This window comes from Hemitrygon akajei, chromosome 24, assembly GCF_048418815.1.
Source record: "Hemitrygon akajei chromosome 24, sHemAka1.3, whole genome shotgun sequence".
Lineage (NCBI taxonomy): Eukaryota > Metazoa > Chordata > Chondrichthyes > Myliobatiformes > Dasyatidae > Hemitrygon > Hemitrygon akajei.
In genome coordinates, this window is record NC_133147.1 from 21,353,994 (window position 1) to 21,375,166 (window position 21,173).

The 21,173-nt window shown below is 47.6% G+C and overlaps 1 protein-coding gene across 3 annotated transcripts; it reads left to right on the forward strand.

The window, feature by feature from the left end:
• The first annotated feature begins 9,736 nt into the window (after positions 1–9,736).
• On the forward strand, positions 9,737–21,059 carry tsen34 (TSEN34 tRNA splicing endonuclease subunit). 3 transcript variants are annotated; one of them, XM_073028525.1, is made up of 4 exons: positions 9,894–10,032; positions 14,735–15,132; positions 18,517–18,858; positions 20,807–21,059. In XM_073028525.1, the coding sequence occupies exons 2-4, from the start codon at positions 14,739–14,741 to the stop codon at positions 21,028–21,030; spliced, it is 960 nt and encodes a 319-aa protein (XP_072884626.1). In that variant the 5' UTR covers positions 9,894–10,032; positions 14,735–14,738; the 3' UTR covers positions 21,031–21,059. The 3 variants fall into 3 exon arrangements, with proteins under 3 accessions (XP_072884628.1, XP_072884627.1, XP_072884626.1); XM_073028527.1 differs by lacking the exons at positions 18,517–18,858; positions 20,807–21,059 and having other exon boundaries at positions 9,737–10,053; positions 14,735–14,873; XM_073028526.1 differs by lacking the exons at positions 18,517–18,858; positions 20,807–21,059 and having other exon boundaries at positions 9,739–10,032; positions 14,735–14,873.
• The last annotated feature ends 114 nt before the right edge of the window (positions 21,060–21,173 follow it).

Sequence of the window (21,173 nt, forward strand, 5' to 3'; positions counted from 1 at the left end):
TGCCTAAGATTTCTGCACAGTACAGTACGTGTCACCATATTACAACCATAAGATTAATTTTCTTGTAGGCATTCACACTAAAAACACAACAGAATCTATGAAAACACACACACACAACAAAACAAAAAAAACTGCAAATAGAAAAAAGAAAATAAAGCATAATAATAATAATAATAATAATACATAAGTAAGCAATAAATATGGAGAATGTTTGATGAAGAGTCCTTGAAAGAGAGTCCATAGGTTGAGGGAACAATTCAGTGTTGGGGTAAGTTATCCCCGCTGGTTCAAGAACCTGATTCAACAGAGGGTTAATAACCATCCCTGAACCTGGTGGTGTGGGTCCTGAGGCTCCTGTACCTCCTTCTTAATGGCAGCAGTGAGAAGAGAGCAAGACCTGGGTGGTAGAGGTCCTTGATGAGGGATGATGATGATATCCTTTCCTGTGACAGCATTTCTTAAGACTCTTGGCAGAGTGGAGGATCAGAGGGATCTTGGGGTCCGAGTCCATAGGACACTCAAAGCTGCTATGCGGGTCGACTCTGTGGTTAAGAAGACATACGGTGCATTGGCCTTCATCAATCGTGGGATTGAGTTTAAGAGCCGAGAGGTAATGTTGCAGCCATATAGGACCCTGGTCAGACCCCACTTGGAGTACTGTGCTCAGTTCTGGTCACCTCACTACAGGAAGGATGTGGAAGCCATAGAAAGGGTGCAGAGGAGATTTACAAGGATGTTGCCTGGATTGGGGAGCATGTCTTATGAGGATAGGTTGAGTGAACTCGGCCTTTTCTCCTTGGAGCGACAGAGGAAAAGAGGTGACCTGATAGAGGTGTACAAGATAATGACAGGCATTGATCGTGTGGATAGTCAGAGGTTTTTTCCCAGGGCTGAAATGGCTAGCACGAGAGGGCACAGTTTTAAACTGGAAGTAGGTACAAAGGAGACGTCAGGGGTAAGTTTTTTAATGCAGAGAGTGTTGAGTGCCAGTGGCGGTGGTGGAGACGGAAATGATAGGGTCTTTTAAGAGACTCCTGGATGGCTACATGGAGCTTAGAAAAATAGAGGGCTATAGGTAAAGCCTAGGTAGTTCTAAAATAGGAAAATGTTCGGCATAGCTTTATGGGCCGAAGGGCCTGTATTGTTTGAGGGGAGATATCTAATAGAAACACAGAAAACCTACAGCACAATACAGGCCCTTTTGTTTCCTAAACTGAGGGACTTCTGGTTTAAGATGGTGCGCTGAAGCTGAACGACCACTTTCCAGCGGTTAACAAAACAAGGAAGACAACTACATACTTTATTAATAACACTTTTCTGTGAAAGATTATGGTAAACGATCACCACAAACAATGAAGACGTGAGTGATGGTGAGGCTGAGTCGAGGGTCGAAGCACGCGGGTGCGAGGCAAAGGTATGTTCAAGACAAGGCTGAGTGAGCAGTGCGGAGGAGAGGCAGCCTGTCCGCCTAAACCGAGAGTGCGGTTTGATCGATCTAAGCGTCAGGCCGATTTGCAAAGGTCGGACACGGTCCGAAACGTGGCAGCGGGATTCAGGCCCAAAGGCAACAGGGCTCACATCTTAGAACTAGGAACGACCCGAGTTTTGGAGGATTTAAATGCCGGGCCAGATAGATTAAAAAGGCAGGGTGTAGGGACCAGAGATGAGGGTCGAGCTGGTTCTCCTTGCTGCTCTACAACATTCGCTCCACTCTGCGTTGCACTGAGACTGAGGCTGTGTGCTGCTCCAGCTGCTCTGGGCTTCATGTCTGTGGGGTCCACAACATTTACTCGGCTCTGCACAGAACTGAGGCTAAGCCAGTGGTCTGCTCTGGGCTTCACGTCTGAGGACTCACATTCATTGTAAATGCTTTTATTGTTGGCATGATTTTTTTTCTTTCTTTGCACATTGGGTGTTTATTCATCTTTTTTCAATGGGTTATCTGGAAACATAGAAAACCTACAGCACAATACAGGCCCTTCGGCCCACAATGCCGTGCTGAACATGTACTATTTTTAGAAATTACCTAGGGTTACCTGTTTTTCTAAGGTTCTTGTACCTATCCAAGGGTCTCTTAAAAGACTCTATTACATCCAATTAAACAGGCACTCTCAGTTTGCAACTCATATCCACAGCATTCATGACTTTTCTTCTGGTAAACTCCAATTTCGCAAATTTCCTGTTTCTCTACTTCTGTTATTTGCTGACCTTCCCTAACTCCATCATGATTAGTGTCGTACACACAATGCTGGAAGAACTCAGCAGGCCAGGTAGCATCAACCGAAAAGAGCAAAGAGCCGATGCCCCGGGCCGTGAACCCCCCATCAGGAACCTGACGAAGCACCTCGACCAGAAACGTCAACTGTCCACTCCCCTCCTTAGATGCTGCCCGGCCTACTGAGCTCCCCCAGCATCTTGCGTCCATTGCTTGGGTCTCCAGGTTCTGCAGATTTTCTTGTGTTTGTGACAACTAGTATCAGTCTGTCTGTCCAGTCGTCCATGCTAATACAGACCTTTCCTTTGTTCTTCTACCTCTTCACCTTCCTCTGCCTCTTGGAATATGTTTAAATTCCTTTTTTTCCGTCCTGAATGAAAGATTATTTACTGAGACAACTGGAAGGCTTGAATTTCTACTGAAGATGAACAATCACGGTTCATTAGACGATCATAGGTAATAAAGCAACAAACCACATTAGAGAGGTCAGAGGGGTGGAATGGAGGGGGGAGGGAGTGGGGGAACGCGGTCTCGTAAAACAGACAAACGCTAAAGAAACGGCAAAGTGTGGCAAATGAGACGCGAGATACTCACAGACAAAGCCTCAACAACTTAGTGTAGCAGTTAGCGTAACACTATTAACAACCCAGGTTTAATTCCACTACTGCCTGTGAAGGGTTTGTATATTTTCCCCATGACCACCTCAGGGTGCTCCAATGTCCTCTCACATCCCAAAGGTGCACAGGTTCATAAGTTAATTGATCACGTGAATATAATTGAGCTGCATAGGTCAATTGGGCCAGAGGGGCCTCTTACCATGTCGTATCAATAAATTAATAACAAAATAAATTATCTCTAACAGCATTGCTAGAAATTTCTGTTTTTACATCAGATTTAATTTAGAGTTGAAACCATATAGTGGCAAATGGAACAATAAGCAACTGACAGTCAATAATATTGATAAATTTACAATATTATTGACTGTCAGTTGCTTATTGTTCTATTTGCCACTATATGGTTTCAACTCTAAAATCCAGCCTGATCCGCCACTAGAGAATTTAAATCAGTTTTTTCTCTATTTTAAGACGCCATTTCATCTTTTGAGAGACTCTTGGATAGGTACATGGAGCTTCGAAAAATGGGTAACCCTGGGTAACTTCTAAAATAAGTACATGTTCAGCACAGCCTTGTGGGCCAAAGGGCCTGTATTGAGCTGTAGGTTTTCTATGTTTCTATGTTCTTTTGGGCTTCTGTGTTCTGCAGCTGCCTGTAAGGAGACAAATCTCAAGGTTGTATAATGTTTACATACTTTGATAATAAATGCACTTTGAACTTTGAAAAGACTGTGCACAGTCACCCTATCTACATTCCACATGATCAGATGCACCTCTGTAAGATCGTTTCTGTATTCCAAGAGCACTGTGTAGTAATAATAACGTATTTATAGAACACTTTGCATACAATGTAGTTCAAAGTGTTTTTTTTTCTACACCTTCTGCTTGTTCTTTTTGTCCCGATTGTGCTTCGGGGCCTGTTGGAGCCTGTTCCGTGCAGGTTAGAGTTTGATCAAGTGATCTGGCACTCTGCCATCCCCACGTTGGACTGTGAGCACGGTCAGCATCATGCAGCAGACCAGAGACGGGGTGCGGGGCCGTGATCGACTTCATCTCGAAGCGTCGAGGAAGATTGAGGCATCGACGCGAATGCGGAGGAGGTCAGCGGTCACTCGCCACAGAGCCCACGAGTTGATGGCGGTTGGTAGCTGGGTTGGCAGCATCCAGAAGACCGCAGGTAGGTGGCATTGCATTTGCTCTTTGCAGAAGGACTGAGTATGAGCGGCTAGTCTCCTCAGTTCCAGCAGGAGGATGTTTTAGAAATTCTGAGATTTATGTGTTATTGGACTATAATTTATATTGCTCTCCTTCAGCTTTCTGTGTTTTCTTTCATGCTGCCAATTGGCGGGTTGGGGTTTCAGGGGGGTGATGTGTTTATTTTTGTGCGAGGACAGGACTGTGGATTTGGGATTTGATGTTCTTGCTGGCTTTACCGTGTGGGCAATCAGTTGTTTTCTGTGTGTGGGAGAGGGAATAGGGTGTTTGATGTTGTCATGACTTTCTTTTGCAATGGAGAGGTTGGCATTTGGAGTTTTTGATGTTCTGGCTGCCGTCTTCAGGGTGGGTGATGTTGATTTTTGTGCGAGGGAGGGGTTCGAGAGGTGGGGGGGTGTTGGTTGTTGCAAGTCTGTTTCTTTTTCCCTTTTGTGCAGGGATGTCTTTTCTTTCAACAACTTCCATGTCTTTTCCTGTATTTCATGACTATCTGGAGAAGTTGAATATCAGAGTTGCATTCTGCAAGCAAACTGTGACGGTAAAATGAACTTTTAATCATTTACAATGGGATAAAGTGCAGACATGAATACAAAAGAAATGATAATAAACATGAAAATAAAAGATGAAAAGATGTTAGCTAAACACACAGGTGTTTGGGTGTGTCAGTCCCTCTCTCTTCCTCACACTACTCCTGGAGGAAGGTCCCTGCAGTCAAAAGATCCCTCTCTCTCTCTCTCCCTCACAATTTTCAGGTGATCTTGATCAGGGCAGCCTGTAAATAATGAACGACTCAGCGCCAGATTGAACCGAACTTGAGCTGAGCTGAATATGGACTCTTCAAATTTTCTGTTTTTTATTCTGTGCTTTTGCTTTTCTTTTGTTGTTGTTGGTGCAATTTGTTTTTTTTTTTGCGGGGAGGGGTGGGGTTGTGGGTTGCTGCTTTTTTCTTTGAATGGGTTCCACGGCGTTCTTTGTTTCATGGCTGTCTGTGGGTAGACAAATTTGAGGGTTGTATACTGCATACTCACTTTGAGAATAAATGTACTTTGAATCTTTGAAAAGCAAGCTTAAATAAATAGGTTTTCAGCTGGCATTTAAAAGGTGTCAAAAGAGTGTGCATCCCTTATAGTTTTAGGTATTGAATTCCACAGTTTAAAAGTGTAGTTCTTAAACTCTGACCTACCAATTATCTCTAGGGAGATTGTTCCCTGGTATAGGAACTGTACCTTCCTTAATCGCAGGATTCTACAGAGAATGGTGTGGAGAGCCCAGTGCAACTGCAGTTGTGAACTTCCCATGATTCAGGACATTTACAAAGACAGGTGTGAAAAAAGGGTCTGAAGGATCACTGGGGACCCGAGACACCCTAACTACAATGTATTTCAGCTGATACCATATGGGAAACGGTACCGCAGCATAAAAGCCAGGACCAACAGGCTCCGGGGACAGCTTCTTCCACCAGGCCATCAGACTGCTTAACTCACGCTGATCTGAGTGCATTTCTATGTGACATTGACTGTTCGATTTATTAAAATTATTATAAATTACTATGATTGTTCATTGCATACTTAGACGGAGCCATAACATAAAGATTTTTACTCTTCATGTACGTGAAGAATATAAGAAAAAAAGTCAATTTAATTGAATTCATTTCAATTTAAGAGACCAGTGGAAGAGGAACTGAGAGCTCAAGCAGGGCTATAAAATAAAAACAATTCTGTTATGTACTCCCTGTGGGGAATATGAGCATTGACTAACTCCAACCAGTCAACGGAAGAGTGCTTCATGACATTGTTGACTTGTGCTGTAGCTGTTAGAGTGGGATGTGTGTAACGTGGTGGATGTTGCGTGCATGGACTATAATACCATAAGATATGGGAGCAGAATTAGCCTATTTGGCCCATGAGTCTGCTCTGCATTTCAATTATGACTTATTTATTTTGCCCCTCAACCCCATTCTCTTGTGTTCTCCCTGTAATCTTTGACCCCTTTACTAAGTTCAAAGTTCAAAGTACATTTATTGACGAAGTACGTATAGATGCAGCTCTATAAGACTCTGGTTAGGCCACACTTGGAGTACTGTGTCCAGTTCTGGTCACCTCAGGATGTGGAAGCATTGGAAAGGGTACAGAGGAGATTTACCAGGATGCTGCCTGGTTTAGACAGTATGCATTATGATCAGAGATTAAGGGAGCTAGGGCTTTACTCTTTGGAGAGAAGGAGGATGAGAGGAGACATGATAGAGGTGTACAAGATATGAAGAGGAATAGACAGAGTGGACAGCCAGCGCCTCTTCCTCAGGGCACCACTGCTCAATACAAGAGGATGTGGCTTTAAGGTAAGGGGTGGGAAGTTCAAGGGGGATATTAGAGGAGGGTTTTGTACTCAGAGAGTGGTTGGTGCGTGGAATGCACTACCTGAGTCAGTGGTGGTGGCAGATACACTAGTGAAATTTAAGAGACTACTAGAGAGGTATATGGAGGAATTTAAGGTGGGGGGGGGTATATGGGATGCAGGGTTTAAAAGTTGGCACAACATTGTGGGACGAAAGGCCTGTATGGTGCTGTACAATTCTATGTTCTATATCGTACAGACTTGAGATTTGTCTCCTTACAGGCAGCCACAGAACCAAACGGTACAGGAGCAGAAGTAGGCCATTTGGCCCATCGAGTCTGCTCTGCCATTTGATCACGGGCTGATCCAACTCTTCCAGTCATCCTCACTCCCCTGTCTTCTGTCCATACCCTTTGATGCCCTGGCTAATCAAGAAACTAACAAGGAAACCCAACAGCCATGTCAATGAGATATTTAGATAGGCACAGGGATGAAAGCAATATGCAGGGATATGGACATTGTGTAGGAATGAGGGATTAGAGCTTGGGGGTTTTAAAATTTGCTTTTTAACCTGTTTGGCACAACATTGTGGGCCGAAGGGCCTATACTGTGCTGGACTGTTCTAGCCCATTAAAAAAAAGAGAAAAAAAAATCATCCAAACAATAAAAGCAAACAAACGGCATTCAGGACTGAAGTCCACAAAAGAGAGTCTGTCCATAGACCCGGAGTTCATTGGAGAGCTAAGTAAATGTTGCAGAGCAGTGAGCTGAAGCAGCCCAGCCCACACCTTGGGCCCCGACACCCTGACTTTGTCAATCGTCGGCCAAACATCGGGTTCACTTGCTTCGATTCACTGCGGGGCCTGGACCCAGCCTCCTCAATACCGCCTGTAGCTGTCCTTTGCAAATCAGCCTGGCACCTAAATTGTCATCCTAACATTGGGTGGGTTCTGTCTTATCGACACACCCCTGGGCTTCTATTTGGCCTGCGCCCAACCTTTCCAATTAGGCCTGGTGCCTAAATTGCCCTATCATTGGGTGGGTTCTGTTTTATCGACCACTCTGGGGCCTAGGCCCTGCGGCCTTGATCTGGTCTGAGACCCACCTTTCCAACTCAGCCCGGAGCATGAACCTCAGGAGCTTCACTGCTTCCGGTGACGTGCCCCCTGCCTGTCTCTGCTGCTGCTGCATCAAATTTTCTTTAAGTCCAAAGGGAAGTTAAAGGCCATTGTTTGTGGCGGCTAACAAAATACTTAGTTATTACATACCAACTTCCACTTTAAATATACCTAATGAATTGGCCTTCATCACCATCTGCGGCAACGTATTCCACAGATTCACCACGCTCTGTCTAAAGAAATTTCTCCTGATCTCTGTTCTAAAGGGATGTCCTATTCTGAGGCTGTGCCCTCTGGTCCTGGACTCTATTGGAAATATCCTCTCCACGTCCACTCCAGCAAGGCCTTTCGACATTCGATAGCTTGCAATGAGATTCTCCCCTTATTCTTCTAAACTCCGGTGAGTACAGGCCCAGAGCCATTGTCTTCATTTGCACATTGGTTGTTTGTCACTTCTTCACTATTTGTACTGTTTCACAAATTATTTTGCATTTCTCTATTTTCCTGTAAATGCCCGCAAGGAAATGAGTCTCAAAGTAGGATGTGGTGACATATACATACTTTGATAAGAAATTTACTTTTAACCTGAAAATGCTAAAGTTCAAAAAATTCAAAGTAACTTATTATCAAACCGACATAAATGTCACCATATACACCCTAAGATTAAACCAGAGTTTGCCCCCTCAAATTAATCCAGTATGTTAACAGCAACTTCAACCTCCACAACAGTAAGTGTAATTGTCCTATTTCAACCAGTAAAACTTAAACAGGGACAACCTTACCACACTACAACACAGTCTTAAAGCCTGTGCTTGTATCACATCCAAACATTTTAAATTTGAAGATGAAGCTGATCCATAAGCCGCACAGCCATAATCAAGTACAGGTCTAATCAAACAAATATAATAATCAACAGAGACTTTCGTGTAGCACACCAAGAATACCCACATAGACACCCAAGAATAGTTAATGCCCCTTCACATTTGTCAGTTATCTTACTGATATGGTAATTCCATGTCAGCTGATTATCCAGCCACAGTACAGTGTACTGTGTTCAGTTTAAGTCACCTCTCTATGGGAAGGATGTGGATACTATAGAGAGAGTGCAGAGGAGATTTACAAGGATGTTGCCTGGATTGGAGGGCATACCTTATGAGAATAGATTGAGTGTATTTGGCCGTTTCTCCTTGGAGCGACGGAGAATGAGAGGTGACCTGATAGAGGTGTATAAAATGGTGAGGGGCTTTCACCAGAGGCTTTTTCCCCAGGGCTGAAATGGCTTAACATGTGGGGGCATAGTTTTAATGTGCTTGGAAATAGGTACCGAGGGGATGTCAGGGGTAAGTTTTTCACTCAGAGAGGGGTGGGTGCGTGGAATGCATTGCTATCGGAAGTGGATACAATAGGGTGTTTTAAGAGCCCTGTAGATAGGTACCTGTACATGGAGCTTAGAAAAATAGAGGGTTATGTACTAGGGAAACTCTAGGCAGTCTCCCAAGTATTGGGCCGAATCTAAGATTCATCTTCCTGCGGGCATATTCAATAAATCTATAGAATAGTAAATAGAACAGGATCAATGAACGATTAATCAGAGTACAGAAAACAACACTGTCCAATTGCAAATACAAATAAATAGCAATAAATTACAAGAACATGAGATAATGAGATAAGAGTGAGATAATTGGTTGTGAGGGTCTCTGGACCCTCTCCACTGTCAGTAGGTATGGAGCCAAAACTATTCACAATACTTCAAAAGTGATATGACAAATTGCTTGTAAACGCTCAGCATTTCATCCTTGCTTTTATATTCTACACCTCGAGTAACTTACGTTGTGCGCAGGGTCTAACTCTATTACACACTCCTTATTTGTGCCTTATATATAGCGAAGTGGAAAGTACATCGTGTAACGAGATTTGCCTGCATGTGCTAATTCTTCCAAGGCCTTGCACGCTATCTTTAATTGCCTTCTCCGTTTATTTTTGTGCTGACATCCCATTGGTTTAAAGTGTCCAAATGCAACACATGAATGGTTCTCGCCGCCGTCAATCACGACAGCCCAGCCCAGCCACCAGCTGTTGCAGCGTGGACAGCTGCTTCCAGGCGAGAGACTGGCAGAGTGGGCTGAAGCATGGGAAAACACTTTTCTATTTTCTAGGGGCTGTCAGTCAAATTAATTGCTCTCCAATTGATCAACAGGCACCCCCAGCAATGGCATCTCCGGATCACGTGAGCGCTAGGGGGGCGGACACTGACTCGGCAATCGACCAGGTGGCCAGTCCATCAACGAAAGCCACGTTGTGATTGGTTGGAGTGGGCGGTGCGTCCAACTGGAGGTCTCAAGATGCCGTTGAACTGGCGGGTGCTGGAAAACGTGCCTTTGCTGTTGTACATCTTGGCCGCTAAGACGTTGCTGTTGTGTCTGGCGTTCGCAGGTGTGAAGCACTACCAGTCCAAGCGGCTAGAGGCGAATCTGAAGCGCCAGCGGGAGGAAGCCCAGCGGCTGAAAGCGGAGGACAAGAAGGCGCAGTAGGAACGGTGAGCCGGGGCGCAAATGAGGTACGGGGGCGGTATACGCGATCGACCAATGGAATGGGAAAGGCGCTGATTGACCGACGCCTTGGCCAATCGGAATTCAGAACGCCGCGACTGGACCGGGCAGGCCCAATCACTGAATGGGAACGGGGCGGGATTGGCGATCCTGTAAACTCACGGACGGCTATAGGCTGGGAGGGACTCGAAGGGCGGACAACCGGACCAGTAATATCGCAAGGATGGAGTGGGGCGGGGGAAGTTGGTGGGATAACGACAGCGGGGTGAGTGAATTAGGGAGAGAGATCTGCATGAACAGTATGCGACTTTTTCCACTATATCTCGATACATGTCTAGTACAGCACAGGAAGTGGCCCTTAGGACCCACATCATGTACTGAACTAATTAGATAAGCATTAAAATGCTCATTTTAACGAATCCCTTTTGCCTACAGAGTGTCTACGTCCTTCCATTCTCTGCATAATCATGTGCCTATCAGAGAGCCTCTTAAACGCCTCCATTGCACTTCCCTCCACCATCATGCCAGACACCCACCACTCTGTAAGAAAAAATGCTACCCTCAATTATCTCCTTTGAACTTTCCCCTTTCACCTTAAATGCATGTCCTCCGGTATTAGAAATGTCAATCGTCAGGAAAAGATACTTACTGGCTGACTGCTACATCTATGCCCCTCATAATCTTATAAACTTCTATCAGCATCCATCGCTGCAGAGGAAACAACCAAAGTTTGTTCACCCTCTAGTTGTAGCACATACTCTAATCCAGGCGGCAGCCTTGATAACCTCTCTAAAGCCGTCACACCCTTCCTGTAACTGAATGTATTACCTCATATAGGTCATTTGACTAGACCTTAATAAAGACCTGGATGGAGTGAATGTGAGACTGTTGTTAGAACCTAAACTCTCCCCGTTGGTAGGAGTGTCTAGGATCCAAGAGCATAGACTCAGAATAAAAAGGATTTCCTTTTAGAACTGAGATGAGGAGGGATATTTTTTCAGCCAGAGAGTGGCGCATCTCTAGAATTTGAGGCCCAATCAGGTGGATTTGGTAGATTCTGGATAGTTAAGGGGGTTAAGGTTATGAGGAGTAGGTGGAAATATAGACCATAAGACAAAGCCATTCAGCTCATCAAGTCTGCTCCGCTATTCCATCATAGCTGATTTATTTTCCCTCTCAACTGAATTCTCCCGCTTTCTCGTCGTAATCTAGGATCCTGACTTATCAAGAGCCTATCAACCCCTGCTTTAAATAAACTCAATGACTTGGCCTCCACAGCTGTCTGTGGCAATGAATTCCACAAATTCACCACTCTCTGGCTAAAGAAATTCCTCCTCATCTCTGCTTTAAATAGACGTCCCTCTATTCTGAGGCAGTAGCCTCTGGTGCTCGACTCAAGCACTACAAGAAACATCCTCTCCACATCGACTCTATCTAGGTCTTTCAACATTTGATAGGTTTCAGTTGGACTCCTCCCATTCTATTAAAATCCAGTGAGTACTGGCCCAGAGCCCTGGAATGCTCTTCATATGTTGACCTATATGCATCATTCCTGTGAGCCTCCTCTGGACCCTCTCCAATACCAGCACATCTTTTCTTAGATAATGAGCCCAAAATGCTCACAACACTCCTAAGCACGGTCTGACCAATGCCTCAGCTTTCCATCCTTGGTCTTATATTCTAGTCCTCTCAAAATTAATGCTCACATTGCATTTGTCTTCCTTATCACTGACTCAACCTGCAAGTTAAATCTTAAGGAATCCTGCACAAGGACTCCCAAGTCACTTTCCACCTCTGATTTTTGCATTATCCCTCTGGTTAGAAAATAGTCCGTGCTTTTATTCCTTCTGCCAAAATGAGTTACCATATAATTGCTGACACTGGCTTCCATCTGCAACTTTGCCCATTCTCCTGATCTGTCTAAGTCCTTCTGCTGCCTCAACGCTACTGCCCCTTCAGGAAACCATGCTGACTTTGACATATGTTTCCCTTCTGGCGTCATCAAAGATGCCCTCACCCGCATCTCCTCCACCTCCCGCACTTCAGCCCTTAACCCATCCTCCCGTCACCACAACAGGGACAGGTTTCCCCTTGTCCTCACCTACCACCCCACCAGCCTCCGGATCCAACACATTGCCCTCCGCAAATTCCGCCACCTTCAACAGGACCTCACCACCCAGCACATCTTTCCCTCCCTACCCCTCTCAGCTTTTCGCAGGGATCGTTCCCTCTGCAACTACCTGGTCCACATGTCCCTCCCCACAGAACTCCCACCCGGCACTTATCCCTGTATGTGCAAATGCTACACCTGCCCCCACACCTCCCCCCTTACCACCATTCCGGGCCCCAGACAGTCCTTCCAGGTGAGGCAACACTTCACCTGCGAGTCTGCTGGAGTTGTCTATTGCATCCGGTGCTCCCGGTGCGGCCTCCTCTACATCGGCGAGACCCGACGCAGATTGGGGGACTGCTTCGTCGAGCACCTCCGTCACAATAGACAGGACCTCCCGGTTGCCACCCACTTCAACTCTGCCTCTCATTCCCATCTAGGTATGTCCATACATGGCCTCCTCTACTGCCATGATGAGGCCAAACTCAGGTTGGAGGAGCAACACCTCATCTACCGTTTGGGTAGCCTCCAGCCTGGTGATATGAACATTGAATTCTCCATTTCCGGTAATTCCCTCCCCCTCCCCCTATCCTAGGTCCCTCTCTGCCTCTCTCCCCTTTCAGCTTTCTGCTCCTTTATCTCTACAGTTCTTTCATGCTTATCCCCTCCCCCCTTTATCCTTCCTCTGATTGGTTTTCCACCTGGTGCCTTTAGCCCTTCCCCCTCCCCTATCTCTATTACTGGGCTTCGGCCCTCTCTTCCCCCCATTCCTGATGAAGGGTCTCGGTCCGAGACGTTGGCTACTCTTTTCTCACGGATGCTGCCTGACCTGCTGAGTTCTTCCAGCGTTGTGTACGTATTCTTTGACATTATGTTATCATGTGCCTCTAAGTACCCCGAATCAACATTCTTACATCTTCCCAACCACTGAGGTCAGACTAACAGGGCTATAATTTACTTCCTTTTGCCCGCCCTCCTTGAAGAGTGGAGTGACATTTGCAGTTTTCCACTCCTCTGGAACAATGTCAGAATCTATTGATTCTTGAAAGATGATTCCTAATGCCTTCACAATCTCTTCAGCTACCTCTTTCAGAACCCTGGGATGTATTTCATTTGGTCCAGGTGACTTATCCAACTTTAGACTTTTCAGCTTCCCAAGCACCTTCTTCTTAGTAAAAGCAACTTCTGCCCTGATACTCTTGAATTTCTGGCCCACTGCTAGTCTTCTACAGTGAAGAATGATGCAAAAGACTTATTAACTTTATCTGCCATTTCTTTGTTCCCCATTACTACTTCTCCAGTGTTATCTTTGGCTAGCTTACCTTCATATTTCCTGGGCTGGATGTCCTGCTCGCTTAAGGAAGGTGAAGTGTCTCCCACAGCCTCTACTTTCCAGCTGCAGTGATCGCCCCAGGACCAGGTCACTCACTTTCGACCTCTCGTACACTACTGTGTCCATAGCAATGCCTTCAAGGGCTGTCCATGTTCTTACTGAGTTTGCTATGTCATGGCGCGACTGAGTGTCCAGCAGTATAACTGGGCGGGCAGGCTGGGCTCATCAGCCTTGGTTGGCAGCCAGCCTCAGAGAAGGACAACTCCAATCCAAACCCGGGCAGATGGGATTCGTTAGCCTTGCCAGGCAGTCTGTCCAGAAGGAAAATTCCGATACTCAACCTAAAGCCTTTCTGTTGCCGCAACTCACTGTGCCTTTTTGGAACGTCCCCCGGCCTAAAGAATGGAATCAGTCTGCCCGCACCGATCCTGACTGTAAACATATGTAGCGCAGGTGGGAGGAATGATTGTGCTGTTACTCCTGAGGACTCCTCTTCCCTCCTGCTCTTCTCAAGTAAAGAATCATGACCTTAATATTTCATCTTTTTCTTCTTCTTATGGCTTTTTAGTTGCCTTCCTTTGGTTTTTAAAAGCTTCCCATTCCTCGAACCTCCCACTAATTGTGGTTATATGCCCTCTCTTTTCATTTTATGCTTTTTCTGAATTACCATATCACTCACAGTTGAGTAGTCCTCCCATTAGAATACCCCATTGGGTGTATCTATTCTGTGCTGTCCGAATTGCCCCCAGAAACTCCAGCCATTGATGTTCTGCCATCATCCCTGCTAGTGTCCCCTTGCAATCAACTTTGGCCAGCTCCCCTCTCATTTCCCTGTAATTCCATAGAGTTGAGTGGGCATGGAGAAGAAGGGGAAGGGGGCTGTGTGGGCTGTCTCTGTTCTCTGTGACCAGGAGAGATGAGGGGCAGGGAGGGAAGCAGGGGGTGTTCTGTGCGGGCTATCCATGTTCTCTGTGAATAGGAATGGAGGGAGGGGATGAATGAAGGGCTGTGAAGATGCTGTGTGAGCTGCCCCTTAAGGTGGGGTATGTGGAGGGTGGAGGAGGTACAAGGGGTGGGGTGGAGGAGATGGATGAGGGGTGGGATTGTCAGAACACGACTGGGGCTCATGGACGGAAAGATGTTTAGAGTAAGTGTAGCTAATAGTAACTATTTCTGTTCATCTCTCTCCCTCACCTCCTGCCCTGTCTGTGTCACCCTCCCACCCTCTGTATGACCCTTTCAACAGGCCGATGCTGCTGATCCATGTGCGGGAGGGCCGTGCCCTGGTGTGGGATGCAGAGGGGGCCTCCCGCCTGCCTCGGCCCCCGGCCCTGTGGGGCCGGCCGGTGGGCTCACTGGCCCGGCAACCCCGGCAGAACACCCAGCTGGGCCTCCCCCTCAGCTTGCTGCCTGAGGAGGCACGGCTGCTGGCTGAAGAGGGGCTGGCGCTGCTGGTGAGGGCGCCGGGGCCGGAGCAAGTGGGGGTCCGAGGAGGGGGGGAGAAAGAGGAGGAGGAGAAGCTGCGACACTCCCACACCGAGCAGTGCCGCCTGGCCCTGTGCCAGAGGAGGAAGGAACTTGAGGCCCTCGACCAGCAGATTCGGAGGGGGCGGCAGCTGAAGAACAGGAGACGGCCACAGGGAGGTGAGGAGGATTGTGGGGGGAGAATCTGTATGAGGTTTAACGTCACAGGCATTTGTAATGAAATTCGTTGTTTTCTGGTAAGTGCAGTACATCATACTAATAACTAAATTCGATTAAGTATAATGAAAGGAAATTAAATATGTAATGCAAAAAGAAGAAAAACATACTGAACTAGTGGGGGGGGGAGAGAGGGTTGAGGAGGAGAGGGAGTTTTGGGGAGTGTAGGGTGGGTCTATGAGGAGACGAAGCTTTGGGGGAGAGGGTTGAGGATCGGGGGTTTCTCGGCAAGAGGGTCAAGGAGGAGGGGGAGTTTCAAGGGGAGGTTTGAGGAGGAGAGGGAGTCCAGGTGGGAGAGAGGTTGAGGACGGGATCAGGTGAGATGGAGGAGTGGGGGGTGCGAGGACTGTGTGGAAGAGGGGATTGATGAGTTGTGAGGGCTGAGGGAGGTGAGGAAACGGAGGGGATTTTGTAGAGGGAGAGGGCAGGCAGTGTATGACAGGAGAGTGGGGGGTGGGCAGTGCATATGAGCAGTCAGCACGTGACGACTGGAGACGGGCAAAAGGGAATCGTGAGTGGGGCGGAGAGGGAGGGTCAGTGCTGGTGAGTGAGTGATGTATGTGTGAGGGGTTACCACAGACACTCACCCCCAACTGTTCCGTGTTCTTGGATGTACAGAATCCATTCCATAAGGATAGAGGAGATACCACATGGGGATATGCCCCTCTGACCAACCCTCTCCTGTGCCTCCATGCACTTCCCCCTCTCTTCTGTCTCCATACCATCTGGGATGTGCCCTTATAACCAACAAATCCAATTTTTTAAAAAATAGCTTTGCACACCAACCATTGCTCTGAGCAGGAAATTTTACATAGCCTGAGAACAGTGTGGCACGAGGCACTTTAACCATATACCGGTAACAATTACAGCACGGAAACAGGCTATCTCGGCTCTTCTACTCCGTGCCGAACGCTTACTCTCACCTAGTCCCACCGACCTGCACTCAGCCCATAACCCTCCATTCCTTTCCTGTCCATATACCTATCCAATTTTTTTTTTAAATGGCAAAATCTAACCTGCCTCATTCACTTCTACTGGAAGCTCGTTCCACACAGCTACCGCTCTCTGAGTAAAGAAATTCCCCCTCGTGTTACCCCTTTTGCCCCTAAACTCTCAACTCGTGTCCTCTTGTTTGAATCTCCCCCTACTCAATGTAAAAAGCTTATCCATGTCAACTCTATCTATCCCCCTCATAACTTTAAGTACCTCTATCAAGTCCCCCCTCAACCTCAGCTTGAGCAGTCGTTCCGGTGCAAAGGTTCTGCTGGGATACAGATTGGGGTCTTCCAGATTTTAAGAGCTTTGGGGTTCTATGAAACTGCATATTACCAAAATGTATTGCCTTCACACGCCTTTAAATTAACATTATATTAAAAAAATTCCACCTACCCGTAAGCATTTCAGTTTACCTTGAGCCCACGCAGCTTAGAGGGAACAGTGCCTAAAGCTTTCCGTCCTCAGCCCCGTGCGCCACACCTCCTCCATCTCACACAACCCCCCCTCAATCTCCCTCTACAAAATCCCCTCCATATCCCCGACTCCCTCTGACCTCACACAACCCTGCGATTCATTCCCCCTTCCTCCCCCCCCCCCAAACCCATGCAGGCCCCTCCCTGCCTGTTATGTCCTCAGATGTGCCATACTACTCCACGGAGGGAGGGGGATTTGCAGTTGGTTTACTATTCTCATGGGTACCGATGTATGGTGAAAAATTTGTCTCACGTAGTGTTTGTACAGGTGAGATTATTGCACAGTGCATTGAGGTAGAACTAGGTAAAACAGTAACAGATTTAGGAATAAAGTGTTAAGAGTTACAGAGAAAGTGCAGTCCAGGTGGACAACAAGGTGCAAGTTCATAACGTGGACGACAAGAATCCATCTCATTGCACTCAGAGACGGTTTACAGTGGGTTTGAAGCTGTCCCTGAGCTTGGGGGTACTGGTTATATAATGGGACAGTGTCAGTCCAAAATTGAATTCCAGACCAGCATTGGTTGTGGCAGGGCTGATATGACAGGCAGCATCGCTGACAATAGCACAGCTCTCCCCAGTGAGCCTAAAGCATTATGTGCATATAGTCCGCAGTCCGGTCACCTCTGCGGGCGTCTGATGGGTCTTCCGGAGGCTGAACCTGTCGGAAGCATCTGGCCCCGATGGTGTTAACGCTGTAACCTGCCTCCATAAACCCTCTTCCTCCCATTCAGATGAACAGAATTTTCCTCCCCTCTCCTGGGCCCTGCCCCAAAAATACCAGATTTTCAGGTTCTCTGTACAGAGGAGGGAAGGGTTCAACACTGAGATCTAACCCCTATACCCCCTATCTTCCCCCTCATGTGTTTCCAGATGTCTAGAATCAATCCTCACCCATATGGAAGGGAGTGTTTGACACACACTTGCCCTACGTAACCAACCGCCTCCCCGTTGTGTTCCCAGATGAATAGAATCGCTCCTCTTTCTCCAGACAGAGGGAGTCGGAGCATAGAAACAGGCCATTTGGCGAGCTCATTCAACCATCTAAGATTCCACTAAAACTAATCCTGTTTTGCCTGTGTTTGGTGTGTTCCTTTCTAGACCAGAGGTTCCCAACCTGGGGTCCACAGAACCCTCTGTTAATGGTAAGGATCTATGGCTTAAAAAGTTTGGGGAACCCCTGCTCTAAACCTTTCCTACCGATGATGCTGTCCAAGAGTCTCTGAAATGTTAACTTAATTGCCTCAAACAGCTTCCTCTGGCAGTTCGTTCCATGGACGGACCACTCTCTGGGTGAAGAAATAGCCCCCTGTGTTCCAATTAAATCTCTCCCATCTCATGACATTTAAAACTTTGACAAACTTCAAGAGATGTGTAGTGGAGAGGGTCTGGCTGCATTGTGTCCTGGTATGAAAACACCAATGGCTGTCAAATGGAATAGCTTATAGAATGTAATGGATTCAGCCCAGTACATCACTGGTAAAGCTAATTGAGCATATCTACATGAAACGCTGCTGTGGGAAAGTAGCGTCCTTCATCAGAGATCCCTATTCCCCAGGCCATGCTCTTTCCTCGCTGCTGATAGCTGATAGAAGGTACAAGAAAATCTGGACTTGAACCCTGAGTCAAGAACAGTTACTTCCCCTCAACCATCAGGTTCTTGAACAAAAGGGGTTAACTGCTGTCACTTGCTCATTCATTGATATGTTCTCACAGCCAACAATCTCACTTTCAATGACTATATTTGCATTAGAAACAAAGGAGATTCTGCCGAATTCCAGAGTAACGTGCATGCACAAGGTTAAGGCCAAGACATACCCCCTACAATGAACCCTCTCTCCCTTTTGCATGTTCGCAGATGTCCAGGAGCCCCGTGAGGAGGAGGAGGAGGGGACAGAGAAAGGAGTAAAGGAGACAGAGGAGGGGGAGCCCCCAGCCACCCCTGGCCCCCTGAAGGAGCTGGCCGAACTGGAGGAGACCTTCAACTTCCCGCTGGAGAGCTGCCTGGTGCAACTGCATACTGACTGCCCCCGCCCGCGTTCCCTGCAGCCCCTGGACTGGCGCCTGCCCTCCCCGGACTGGCCTTACCCTGGCCTTGAGTCCCACCAGCTGCGCTACGCAGTCTTCCGGGACCTGCGGGCCCGCGGATACTACCTCACCGCCGGTGGAAAGTTCGGCGGAGACTTCCTCGTCTACCCGGGTAGGTGTGACTGTTTCTTCTGGGGAAAGTTGAGGGGCGTGTAGGGGACGGCCAAGGGGGGGAAGAGAGAGTGTTGGAGGGTATATTTTGGGGGGGGGGGTGGTGGTGCAGGTGAGGATGGCTGCGAAGGGAGATGGAGACTCTGCTGGGGAGGAGTTACAGAGGGTGGGATAAGGGAAGGCTGGTAAGTCACGGAGTCCACTGAATTTACACACCTCACCCTCCTGTTGGCATCCTCCCCATCTCCTCTCCCCTGTAAACCCCAAGACTCCCCATCCTTGTGTTCAAACTTCTACACTCCACATTCTCCTGTTTAAACCCTTCCCTCGCATCCCCCACTTCTGTAACCTTGTACTCTCCCCTCATGCCCCCCCGACTCTTACTGAGGGCACGCCTCCTTGCCCAGGGCCAATGTCCCAATGTGTGGCAGTCCCACCATTACATGACCCTGTCCTGTTTTGTCACAGGGCCTCCCTCCAGACATCAGTGTTACCCGGCACCCCAGAACTTTCTCCCCCCCCCCCCCCCCCCCAACTCTTTCATTCCCTCTGCCTCTGATCCCTTCCATCTCAAGGAGGTGGTTAAGAAGGCTTATGGAATGCGTGCTTTCCGAGTTGAGACATTGACTTCAAAAGTCACAGGGTTGTGTTGCAAGTTTATAAAACTCTGGTTAGGTTCTAGAGAAATGCATACCGTCCTGTTAGTCCACAACAGGAAGGATGCTGACGAGTTGTTCACCAGGGTGTTTAGAGGGCATGTGGACAAACTTGGATTGTTTCCTCTGGAACGCTGGAGACCGAGGGGATATCTGATAGAGATTCACAAGATTGCGAAGCATAGATACACTCCCTGTCTAATACCAGAAGGGATGCATTGAAGGTGAGAGGGCGTAGGTTCAAAGGGGATGAGACTGGCAAGTTTTTTTTTACTCAGTAGTGGATGCCTGGAATGCCCTGCCTGGTGTGGTGGTCAGTGGCGAATACATTAGAGGCTTTCAGGAGTTTAGGCACATGAATATGGGGAAGATGAAGGGGTATGGACATTGTGTAGGTATGAGGGATTTGTTTTTTTTTAAAAGAGGTTTTTGATTTACTTTCAGTTGGTTGGGCATAACATCGAGGGTTGAAGTGCCTGTTCCTGTGCTGGACTGTTCTATGTTCAGCTCTCTCCCTCCTGACCCCCCCCCCCCCCCAAAAACTCTTTAAATTCAACTTCACACTCCCACCTCTCCCGGTAACATTACTACACTACCCCCACCCTTCCCACTGCACTAAATCACTTAGCGTGAGTCTTCACCTTAAGGAGACTCTCAGCCTGTGCTTCCACCTTCCTCTGGCAGGAGAGTACCACAGACCGGCTGGGAAATGATTCCCCTTCACTCTGTCTGACACCTTTTTTTTTAGAGCCTTGGTCAGCAGTGACCGATAGGGCCAAGGGGCCTGTTTCCTTGCTGCATGACTCTCTGAGCAGTATTTAGTTTCACACTAATGGATGAGGTTTGGATATTATGGTGCTAATGAGCGAATGGGATATTTATAGACAATAGGTGCAGAAGTAGACCATTTGGCCCTTCGAGCCTGCACCGCCATTTTGAGATCATGGCTGATCATCTACTATCAATACCTGGTTCCTGCCTTGTCCCCATATCCCTTGATTCCCCTATCCATAATATACCTATCTAGCTCCTTCTTGAAAGCATCCAGAGAATTGGCCTCCACTGCCTTCCGAGGCAGTACATTCCAGACCCCCACAGCTCTCTGGGAGAAGGAGTTTTTCCTTAACTCTGTCCTAAATGACCTACCCCTTATTCTCAAATATTCCCATATTTAGATGGGAGAATAAATGGGCCAGGGGGAACCAGTCTTTGTGCCGTCTGACTTGTGACTGGGAACCATCTGTCCATTGGGCTCGCTCATCTGTCTCCCCTTCATCCCTCTGTGACCTGCAGGTGACCCACTGCGGTTCCACGCTCACTTCATCGCCCTCTGCGTCCCTTACGGCCGGCAGTTGCCGCTGCAGGAGACTGTCACGGCCGGGCGGCTCGGATCCAACGTCAAGAAGACAGTGCTGCTGTGCTCCGTGGTGGAGGGGGGGCCCGGTGGTTTACACTTCGCTGCGCTGGAGTGGGATCCAGTGAGCGCGCTCCAGGAATCGCCGTTACAGTGGACATGACTTTGCTGAATAAATTATATTTGGATGCACTTTCACTGTGACTGTCTCTTTCCTCGGGGGAAGTACCTGGTAGAAAACTGAAGCCACCCCGTCACGCACCTCGGGGGCCAGACACGCAGTGAAGCTTCCTGTCGCACACTCCC